At 39.6% G+C, this 12,385-nt stretch overlaps 1 protein-coding gene across 1 annotated transcript in view; it reads right to left on the reverse strand.

Annotated features, from left to right (window-relative positions):
- The window catches only part of CEP170 (centrosomal protein 170), a 195,426-nt gene that overhangs the window by 18,541 nt on the left and 164,500 nt on the right, over window positions 1-12,385 (reverse strand). The window contains exons 15-16 of the mRNA XM_065401011.1: window positions 8,822-8,969; window positions 7,003-7,170 (exon numbers count right to left, since the gene is read on the reverse strand). Of these exons, the coding sequence (XP_065257083.1) occupies window positions 7,003-7,170; window positions 8,822-8,969 (316 nt within the window). The remainder of the gene's footprint in view (window positions 1-7,002; window positions 7,171-8,821; window positions 8,970-12,385) is intronic.

Genomic DNA, 12,385 nt, shown 5'->3' on the forward strand with positions numbered 1-12,385 from the left:
CTTTGTTTAATATCCAAGATGGACATCATCTAGACTTTATTCTGTTCCTATCACCCTGGTAGAAATGGTTACTCACCCTGTGCAGTTACTGTGGTTCTTTCTGACATGTGTCCCTACTGTGCTCAACCCTAGGTGCACTAATACCCCCTTGTGTCTTTGGTTGGAGATTTCTCATAGCAGTGTCCATTAGGCCTGTGCATGCGTGTTAGTTAGTCTTGTGCCCCGTGACATTGTTATATAGCACCGCGTGGGTGAGCCACCCTCAGTTCCTTCTCTACCGTACAGCTCCATGGCAGAGAGCTAGTAGTGTAGCACCAGTAGGAACACGCATCTCGAAGAACCACAGTTACTGCACAGGGCAAGTAACCATTTCTTCTTTTTCGAGTAGCATCCCTACAGGTGCTCTGTTCTAGGTGACTATTGAGCAGTATCCTCTAAGGCGAAGGGGGCTTCTGAGTCAAGTCCAGTATGGAGGAAAGTACAGCAGAGCCAAACAGAGTATCAGAGGCAGAGTTAGGAATTATAACATAGTATTCAATGCACATATGTATAGACGCCCTAGTAGCAGCTTTACAGATTTCAGTAATCACCCCATTCTTGAAGAAGGCCATAGAAGTGACAATGGACTTTGCAGAATGAATACATTTATCTGAAGGTGGATGAATATTGTGAAACTCATAAAAAGAGTTAATGCATCCTGATATGCACTTGGAAATGCACTCTGGTTAGGTCAAAAGGGCTGGCAGTCTCTATCTGCTAATGAGACGAATAACCTATGGGTCTCTCTGAAGGGCTTAGTCTTATCTAGATAGAAGGCCAAGGCTCTCCTGATGCCAAGGGAGTGTAGCAGTGCCTCCTGGTGATTTAGATGCAGTTTGGGGTGGAAAACAGGCAGGTGAATGGGCTGATTGATATGGAACTAGAAAGAAACTTTAGGTAAGAATTTCAGCTGGGGCCACAGCATGACCCTGTCCTTAACCAGTGTGGGGGAGGGGTATGCCATCAGGGCCCCTATTTCTCCAACCCACTGTGCCGAAGGGATGGCTATCAGGAATGCAGTCTTCTCTGATAAATGAAGCAGTGCAGGTAGGCAGAGATTCAAAGGGAGGTCTTGAGAGGCATTTAAGGACCACATTGAGGTCTCATACCAGAGTAGGGTGTTGGACTGGTGGATAAAGCTTTCCCAGCCCTCCTCTAAGGAATCTCGCTGTGATCAGGTGGGAAAAACAGAACAGCCCTCTATTGGGGGGTGGAAAGCCGTGATGGCTGCCAGGTGGACTTTTATGGAGCTCATTGATAGCCCTGAGATTTTCAGAGTTAGGGTGTAGTCCAATATATCTGGAAATGATGCAGTCATTCATTAAACCTGTCTCAGGTCACACCAACTGGCAAACTGCATCCATTTTTGAAAATATGTGTACCAAGTAGATTGTTTCCTGCTGTGAACAACACACTTTTTACATTCTCTGAGCAGGCTGTCTCTAGTCCCATGAGCCATCCATCAATCATGCTTTCAGATGAAGCATCGTGAAATTGGGATGAAGAATCTTCCCGCCCTGCTGGGAGAGGAGATGGGGAGTGGTGTGAAGAGTATTCAGAGAGTAAACAAGCCAGCTGTATGAGGTACAGAAACCACGTTTGCCTGGGCCAAGTCAGAACTATTAGAATGACTCTGGATCTGTCTTCTTTTATTTTGAGCATAACTTTGGCCATTAGAGGAGTTAGGAGGAATGCGTACACTAGGACTGATGCCCACTGAAGGTGGAAAGCATCCCCCAGGGACTGGTGACCCAGTCCACTCCTCACGCCAAAGTGGGTGCATTTCTTGTTTGACTCTGTGGCAAACTAGTCTGTCTGAGGGGTGCCCCATTGACGGAATATGTGGTGTAATATGCTAGGGTCTATTTCCTATTTGTGGTCTTGGAAGAAGCGTCTGCTGAGTGCATCTGTGGTCATGTTGCGAACCCCCAGGAGACAGGCTGCTGTGATGGGGATCTGGTTGTGTATGCACCAATTCCAGAGAATACTAAGATATCTTTCCTGCGGAGTTGTGCCACTACTACCAACATGACTTTTGAAAAGACTCTTGGGGCAGATGACAGACGGAAGGGGATCACTTGGTTTTTAAAGTGGTCCTGGCTGACCGTGAAATGTAGGAATTGCTTTTGGAATGGCTGGATAACAATGTGGAAATATGCATCTTGAAGGTCAAGAGCTGAAAAGCAACCCCCTTGCTTTAGTGATGGAATTATCACTGCATCACCATTTTTAATTTTTGTGCCTTCATGTAGATCTTGAGTAGTCTCGGGTCAAGGATGGATCTCCAACCTCCACTCTTTTTTTGTACCAGGAAGTACCTGGAATAAAACCCCTTCCCTCTGTGCTGCATGGGGACTGGTTCTACAGCTCCCAAGTGTAAGAGAGTGTCTATTTCTTGATGAAGCAAGCTCTCGTGAGAGGGGTCCCTGAAAAGGGTCAGAAATGGGGGGAGGGGGTTCACTGGTGGAAGTGAAGTAAAATGGATGGTGTATCCCATGGAGCTGATCTCCAAAATCCACTTGTCTGTAGCTATTGATTCCCAGGCTCACCTGAGGTGGTGAAGATAGTAGCCAAAGGGAGGAATGCTGGTGACTGGTGCAGCTGAAGAGGATGAGGATGGTAATTCAAGCCCTCAAACAACCTGTAAAACATTGCTGCTTGGAGGTAGATGGGTGCAAGGCTTGAGGCTGAGAGTGGATGATTTCATTCTCTGAAATCTCTGCCTCTTTTGGTGTGACTCATAGGACCCCTGGGAGGTAAGGATTTGGATGGAGTGGGATCTCTGGGCCATTTTGGACTTGCTGAGTTTTCTCTTGTAGGTGGGTGTGTAAAAACCAAGAGAATGCAAGGTAGCTCTAGAATCCTTCAATATTCGCAGAGACTTGACTGTGCTATCTGCAAAGAACTTAGACACATCAAAAGAAAGGTCCTTTACTGTACTCTGGACCTTTTTTGGGAATTCAGAGAGTTGGAGCCAGGAAGCTCTTCTCATTACCACCGCTGTAGCAATCAAATGGATGGTGATATCAGCGGTGTCAAGGGAGGCTTGTAGGGTTGACCTGGCAAGTACTTGGCCCGCCACAATAATTGCCTAGAACTGTTCCCTGTGTTCCATCAGCAGATGGTCCACAAAAGAGTTCAGCTTGGTATAATTCATGTGATTGTACTTTGCTATTAACACTTGATAATTGGTGATTCTAAACTGTAAGGAAGCCAAGGAATAAGACTTCCTCCCCAGTTGGTTCAGACGCTTGTGATCTTTGTTATGAGGCGTGCTTTTAGCATGGTCCTACCTACCATGTTCATTCACTGCATCAACTACCAAGGAGTTAGGTGAGGGATGGGAAAATAAAAATTCGGAGTCCTTTGCTGGGATGTAATACCTCTTATCTGCTCTTTTGCATGTAGGTTGAATAGGAGTGTAGGGAGTGTGCCAGATGATATTTGCTGGGTCCAGAAGTGCCTCATTACCAGGCAAGGCTATGCAGGACGATGAGGGTGAGTGGAGGATATCGAGCAGTTTATGATGAGGCTCTGTCACCTCCTTGAGGGGCATCTGCAGGGAGTCTGCAACTCTCTTGACCAGGTCCTGGAAGTATTTAAAATCATCCACCAGGGATGGAGGAGGAGGAGGCATGACTGCTTCATACAGATGATGAAGAGATTTTAAAGTGTTAAAACATGTTAAAACTGGCCTCAACACAGACATCAGTGACACCTCAACTAGGTATCAATCTGTGGCTTTACTGCAATGATGTTGGGCCAGATCCAAAACTTGCTTGAGTCAATGAGAGTTTTTCCATTGATTTCAATGAGCTTTGGGGTCAACACCTTAATCATTACCCGCTCCTTAGTTTTTCAATCACTTTGCTGCTCTTTGACAATGCTCATGTCCAAGACAATTTCTATTATCTAACTTTTTAGTCAGACTAGGGAGACACTACCAAATAGTTTTTATTTAAGTTCAGATATTATATTTATTGATTTACATTATAATCATCATCAGTATCCAGGAGTTTTACAGGAAAACACAATGAGAAAAATATATAATTAGATATATAACTAACAATGCCTGGAAAAAAGAAAAGTCTTAAATCTATTTTAAAGACAAAGAAAATCACTTAACCATATTTCAAAATGTAAGGCATTCAACCTAACAGGAGCTACAAGTAATTGCACATGATCCAAAAGATACCACAATGAGATACATGCCGAAATTACAAGCTCCAAGTGTGGAGAAAAGCAAACGAAATCAGAGAACTATAAGGGAACTATCTACTTAAGAACTTTAAATATGAAACAACAACAAATCTAATCTTAAAGCTAATGGGTTATGGCAATAAGAACAGAAGAGCTGCCATACTGGGTCAGACCAAAGGTCCATCTAGCCCAGTATCCGGTCTTCTGACAGTGGCCAATGCCAGGTGCCCCAGAGGGAATGAACAGAACAGCTAATCATCAAGTGATCCATCCCCTGTAGCCCATTCCCAGGTTCTGGCAAACAGAGGCTAGGTACACCATCACTGCCCATCCTGGCTAATAGCCATTGATGGATCTATCCTCCATGAATTTATCTAGTTCTTTCATGAACCCTGTTATAGTCTTGGCCTTCACAACGTCCTCTGGCAAAGAATTCCACAGACTGACTGTTTGCTGTGTGAAAAAATACTTCCTTTTGTTTGTTTTAAACCTGCTGCCTATTAATTTCATGTGGTGGCCCCTAGTTCTTGTGTTATGAGAAGGAGTAAATACACTTCCTTATTTACTTTCTCCACACCAGTCATGATTTTATAGACCTCAATCATAGCCCCCCTTAGCTGTCTCTTTTCCAAGCTGAAAAGTCTGTCTTATTAATGTCTCCTCATACCCTTAATTTTTGTTGCCCTTTTCTGAACCTTTTCCAATTCCAATATATCTTTTTTGAGATGGGGTGACCACATCTACACACAGTATTCAAGATGAGGGCGTACCATGGATTTATATAGAGGTAATATGGTATTTTCTGTCTAATTATCTATCCCTTTCTTAATGATTCCCAACATTCTGTTCGCTTTTTTGACTGCTGCACATTGAGTGCATGTTTTCAGAGAACTATTCACAATGACTCCTCTTGCATCTGAAGAAGTGAGGTTCTTACCCACGAAAGCTTATGCTCCCAATACTTCTGTTAGTCTTAAAGGTGCCACAGGACCCTCTGTTGCTTTTTACAGATTCAGACTAACACGGCTACCCCTCTGATAAATGACTCCAAGATCTTTCTTGAGTGGTAACCACTAGTTTAGACCCCATCATTTTATATGATTTTGTTGCCCAGTCACCCAGTTTTGAGAGATCCTTTTGTAGCTCTTGGCGGTCTGCCCAGGACTTAACTATCTTGAGTAGTTTTGTATCATCTGCAAATTTTGCCACTTCACTGTTTACCCCTTTTTCCAGATCATTTCAACAACATCCTCATGGAAAGACCTATGTGAGAAAAGCACATCCTCTAAGAAAGTAGATATAAAGATCTCAAGGTCCAATTCTCATACTGATCCAGTGAAAGAATATAATGTTATGAAGATTCTTGAGAAAGAGGGATATAGGAGTACGATGGTTCCTCACTGAAGCCCCTTCCAGGAAGATGCCAAACCACATATGTCTAAACAAAGGCAATTCAGTCTAGAAAAGAAAGGCCAGATAGGAACTAGCAGGGAGGATGTTAGGACTAGAGAGACACTGGAAGACAGTGTCATTTCACTAAGAGGCTATGCAAGCAACAAGAGGGAACCCACAAGGAAGCATTTAAATGCAAATAGAACAAACAAATTAACAACAAATTCACTCAACTGTAAAAACACAGTCAAAATTGAGATATGGCTCCTGAATCCAATGGGCAGATAGGAAAAACAGGAACAGTGGGGTAGGATCACAAGATCTTGTCCTTTCAGTTCAGCATGTGTTCATATTATTGTGGGCACCCATGAACAGAGACTTAAAGATGAAGATGATTTTTAGTAACAGGACAAACACTTCTGAAGGAAATGCCAATTTAAAATTATGCAGAGTGGATTCATAGGAATGTTAAAATATAAATTTTTATGTGAGAAAAGCATCTCCTTGTTCATTGTGGAGCAAGAACAGCTTTGGGCTTCCCATGACAAATCAGATTAGCACGTCAATCATGTGCACTTGAGTATACAACAGAATCCTACAGTATGTCAGCCAGCAAGCAGAATTTGCCAACTTTTTTTTTTTTAAATAGGGTGGAGCAATTTACGTAAGCTACAAGAGAAAGAAAGGGATAATGTCTGTGTCTGATTCTGTAAAACGTAATTATGAAAAGTCTATATGCACATATTATATGAAACTGCATTTCTCTGTACATATTTTAAAATTAGGCTAGGAGTAGGTTAAGTTTATGATATTTCATAACCAATTTTCATTAATTAAATAATCTCCCCTTTCTTATCTACCAAGCTGATCTCTGAAATGGCACTGAAATCAATGCTGATTGTTTATTATGGCTTTTTTAAGCACTCTCACAACACCAGACATTATGAGTCCCACTACATACATTCTCTGCCTGAGATGACAGTGAAATCACACACAATTCACAGTTCAAGCTTCCTGGTTATACCTATAAAATAGATCGGTGCCATTACAACAAAGCTAGTGTGATTTCCTTAAAAAAATGAATGACTGATTTGAGTTTAAAATTTGTTATTGTGTTCATGTTCTAATTATTATTCTTTCCAAATAAATACAGTATTGAAAATTTTAATAGCCTACCCAGGACACACACAACATGCTCTCTATCTCTTTCTAGGCAATAAAGTAATATATCACTGGTTTTTTTCCCCATTATTGCAACCATATGGAAGCAGGTGGGCAAGTAAATTTTGTGCCTGCAATGGTAAAAAGTGATGACATTTTGGAGGGCTAGAGTAAGCATATTACTACACAGGAACACGGGTGCATACTCGCCTCATCTCTGCTCCACGTTCTCCTCCGTGTAATTGTTGGAGGATCAAGAGCATCTGTTAACTGAGGCCTAGCATCATTGGACCGACTGTTCCCCTCTGGTGGTTTGGCATGCACTAATGGAGGAATCTTTCTGAAGTTCAGACTTTCATCAAATACACGGTCAACCAGCTGAAAGAGCAAAAAAAAAAAAAAAAAAAAAAAATACATTTAATGAAAAATAGGCAGTTTATGAAACCTTCTGGATACATACAGTACAAGGGCTTCAAGATGAGACTGAATTTTTTCCCTCTAAAGTAGATTTCCGTGATAAAATCAAATATTCTGTTTTCCTATATATTATAAGTTGTATGTGTATTATAGGATAGTGTGTGTAGTAAACAGATGGCTATTTTCCAAAACCAGAAATTCATGGCTATAAAATTAGATTGCCAGATGGAAAGGATTTCTCCTATATATAGATATCATGTAGTGAGCATAAAAAAATGAAATTCCAGTCACTTAAACTGGCAATGGTAAACCTTTTACTCATACTTTTACCAATGCTGACTGTAAGTGATTAGAGTAACTGTTTTTCTCTTCACAAAAGGTACTCCGTTCTCTTCACAAATTACATTTAATGGCAGATTTCTATGAAACTAATGAAAAGGAAGTTTTTTTGCAAGTCACTGAGTATTTTAGTCCTTTTCAGACAGATTAGTCACAATGTTACAGAGTCTACATCTACTTCAATGAGATACTGCCACCTACAGTATTATATTATATATTTACTGTACAATTTAATAATACTAAACAAAAAAGGAAAAGGGAAGCATACTTATTCAGTGAAATGTAAGACATGATTTAAATGTATCTGAGTAAATGCATATTTATGTTATGCTGAAGTTTAGTTGGGGTTCTAAGAGACAATTATAACAATTAAATGGGTTTAGTCAATTACACTGCACACGCAAGGCATGTTTCTTGCCATTGTTTATATCCTTTTTCACGAAAAAAGGACAGTCTCAGAATGAACACAGTCGATTAATGTGTAACCAAACCTTACATACACAAAAACCAATTAGACATATTTTGAGGGGAACAAGACAAGAAAGAACAAAACCAAAAGTAAACATTTACAAAAAACTATGTGAATGGTAATATGGTAGAAGGTGAGTGATTTTTATGTCATCTTTAACATATTTACCAGCATTAGACCTGTGATGATGACTAAAACAAGTTAGTTAGTACAATTTAATACACAGCACTCTAGAGAAAGTCCAAGAAGAGAAAAATTAAATTGCAGCACAAGGCAAACCTAATTCAAGCTATTTTTTTAATAATATATTGTGGATGGAGAGCTAAAATTATTGTTAAGCCATGCTACTTACATATTTAAATGCTAACAGGAAAATGTCTATATCTTCTGTGAATACAAGGACTTTTCTATCTGTAATAGCTATACTATATGTATATAGTGCACACACCATATATTTGTGTATACACACTAAAATCTTTAAAAGTACTCATACTACTCACTGGCATCTAAGACTGTGGACAAGTAAAAAGTGAAAAGCACAATGTCTTGTGTTTAAATAGTGAAAACAGACACACAATATGAACAGTTTGGGTGACCACTTTAATGATCTGTGTTCATAGACTGATTTTTGTGCTTACTGATTTTTGTTAAAAGATTAAGGAATCTTAAATCAAAAGAAGAGAATGCTGAGATTCATGCAAACAGGCTGGGTGGGAATAACTAAAAAAGCTATGCAAAAGGCTAAAAGCAAAAGAAATAAAGAAAAGAAAGAACCTTATGCATTTCTCCATGAAGATCTCCTACCTCTTCTCTAGTGTCTATGGCAGAGCCAGGGGTGGTGGCAGCAGTGCTTACTGTGGTACTCGGAGCAGTGCCTGATGAAGTCACTGAATCTATCTCTCCTGCTACATCGTTGATTTCCCGTGCGATGAGAGCCAGGTCTTGACTGATCCTGGTAATAATTTTAAAGACAACATTACATTCTCCCAATACCATATACCTAGAGCAGCAGTGTCCAACCTGTATCCTTGAGGTTCTAAGTTGTGGCTCTTGGGTGAAGCCATGCTAAGAAGAAAATATGTAATTGATTATGAAGTGAAAATATGTTTGCTAAGCTGTGCACTGCAATTTTTAAAGTGAAGTTTTTAAATCAAGCTCCTTGCTACAAGGAGGCAGAAGGGCATACTGCTTCCCAAAACGTCTCCCATTGCTTCACCTGCAGCCCCAAGAGCAGTTCTACTGTGTGATGGGAGTGCTCTGAACAGCTGTTGTCTTTTCTCTGCTGTAGCTGCTCTTCCACTGGACATCTGCTGCATCACAAGGAGCAGGGGAGAGAGTAGCTCTGGCTGCTCCATTGCCTGCTTACCTGCTAGATTGTGGGAGCACATGATAGGAGCCTGAGGAGCCTAATGGCACTCCTCTCAAAGGATTGCTCCCCTCCCCAACAGAGCAAGAGCAGTCCATAAGACAGGGAAAGGGGAAAAGCTGAAAGAAAACCATCAGTTATGGCTCTCTGATTCTATGAGCCAGCCCAGATTAGAGTAGGAACTTGTGCCAGCTTTCAGCAGTCCTCTTAGGAAGCCAGGTTGGGATAGTTGTTCTGTGCACTTCAGTTAATCCCCTTCCTTTTCAGTGGCTGAGAGGAATGATGAATAAAAATCAGCTATGCTGGCTCTATGCCCACCAGGGATTCTCATTCCCTTTGCCAGGAAATGAACAGGGCAGAGAATCTGCCCCTAAATATTGATAGAGGACCACTAACTTTTTTGAAATATGTTTGTCCCTAAGGTCGAAATGATGGGACACCACTGATCTAGAGGCAGAGAATTTAGCATTGATATCAGTAGTTAAAATAGAATGGCAAACATAATTAACACATTTCCAGTCAAATCGCAATATTGCAACATCATATTAGAGAGTTCACCATTGACAAGCACAATTCCAAGGAACAATGTAATTTTACAGGTTGCATGAATGAACAGAAAATGGATACAATGTGAGAGATACCCTGCTGAAAATATTCTTAAACACTCAAATCTCATGTTATCATTTACTGTATTTACGCAGAAGTGTAAAGCTAAAGCAAAAATTAAGTTAATCCAAGAAATATGCTGAATTTTTTGCATGTAAATAAATGTTAACAGTGTTGAAAAGTGAAAAACATTCACTTACCAGATGCTCACCACAGCTTAGTTACTATGAGCATTCAGCACATATTTCTGGGATTAACTCACATTTATTTTTAGTTTTACAGTTCATATAAATATGTAAAAACATGTTTTTTAAAGGTAGAAAATAAAACTGCTATTATTCAGCAAATTCTCCAGGGGACAGCTACCACAAAAGTAAGGCCACTAGAAAATAGAAGTCCTACTTCTCCACAGAAACATCCAAAAATCCAACAAACTGCTAAAATCTCAAGTGAATTTTTGCCAGACAGCCGTAATGGTACAGCGTCAGAAGCCATATGAAAATGAAGGCAAATGATCTTGCAGGATTCATGGTGAAGTTAGGCAATTCCAAAATGGATGCTACTTCACAGCAAGTAACAAATTATTAATTTCTCAAGCAGTCAATAAGGTCACAAATACCAGTGCAGCTGCAACATAGTTTCACCGGAATTGTAATTGTGACTTGGTATAAAAAATCCGCTTCTTTGCATTTTGCTGTCAATTAATGAAACTGGGGGAAGTGAAGCTGAAGTTGGAGACTCCTTTGCTAGAAGGACAAAACACTAGTCTATTAACTTCTGCAACACCATTTTGGTTATTCAGTGCAGTAAGTTCATTAGGTTTCATATTCCCAACCTCACAAAAATCATGCCACCTGGTATACTACTTAGTTCCTTTTTCAGGCTTGAACCTGCGCTTAATTTCACAACAAATTTCCTTCTACATTGTGAACAAAACAGCAGGGAAACAAATCTCAGCAGAGTTTGAATTTAAAACATACAAAATTTATTCACTGTAGTTATTGTTATAAAAAGAGACCTTCAGATGATGGAGTGTGCAATTACTGTGAGATACTACATGCTTTGGGTTCTCAGACAGCTCCAAGGTCAAAGGCTAAGTGCCTCAAAAATCCAAGTAACGTGGTTCTGTCACAACAATTGCAAACCATCTTGTGTATTATTCTACTTATAATTGACTTTTTCAATTAAAAGAAATGTAATCAGGCTAAGTACGCAGGGCTTCATGAGCAAGAGAAGTAGGGAATTTATTCCCTAATCAGTAGAAGGCAGTTTTCATTACAGCAGATGAAATGTGACACACACACAACATTTTTCTTTTTAAATAACTGAGTTGCTGTATTGCTATATTCTCCAAAATGCTCAGATTTTCGATTCTTTCTATCTGGACAGAAAAAGTTTAGCGCACTAAACAAAACACATTACAAAAAGCAAGGTGTAATGTCAACTTTTCCATGCCACCTTCCTTTTAGGATTGTTTTCAGATGGCATTGTTCTTGGCTGCTTATCTTCATGAGAAAAGTTGCCAAAAAATTCTGCAGCCACTATTATTAGAGAAGAGGACTGCACAAATATATAGGTCCTGAATTACACCACGAAAGGGGGGAGACTAAAACTCATCATCCTTACTGAAGGATTATTTATGACAGGTGGAAGAAACACACTAAATTAGGAACTATCTCCATGGATTTCTAATGCATCCACCATAATAGTGTTTAGATGCTAGATTCCTGTTGAAAGATTTCATGTTTAGTCTACTATACTATGCTGCCTCAGTTAAATCAATGACTTTTCTAACAGTGCTTTGAAATCCTGAGATGAAAGGTGCTATCAAGTTGTTATTATAATAACGAACAGAAGGGCTGCAATCATCTGTCCTGCCTATTAAACAGAAATAGAACAGAATAATGGAGCAATTACTTTAAAAAATTGATCAATTTCACATAACGGAGTCTCTTTACTCTGGAAAAGCCCGCAACCAAAATTTTCCTTTGAATAATCTAGCATTTTGGAGAACATGTCATTTCCCTTATTTCATCCTTTAATAATCTCTAACATTAAACATTTGACCTAATTCTTTCAGTATTTGACATCCTACCAGATACAAGATACATGGAATCCGTTTATTATCGGAATTGTGTGTGCTAGCAGAGTTATCAGAATTTTTACAGAATTTGGGAAAGTGTTCCATTTTTAATCAGCTCTCTCAAATTTCAACTAAACTAGTTACTTAAAACTAACAACTGAAAATAGTTCCAACACAAATTTGCGTGAAAAGGACAAAGCATGGCAGTCCTTTTATCCAAATTACTTTCAGATCAGTAAATTAATCTTGTGAAAGTAGATGTTGCTACCATCTGTTTTCCTAATTCAATTGTGCATTTAACTGCTTTATCAAA

Source organism: Emys orbicularis, chromosome 3 (assembly GCF_028017835.1).
Source record: "Emys orbicularis isolate rEmyOrb1 chromosome 3, rEmyOrb1.hap1, whole genome shotgun sequence".
Taxonomy (NCBI): Eukaryota; Metazoa; Chordata; order Testudines; family Emydidae; genus Emys; species Emys orbicularis.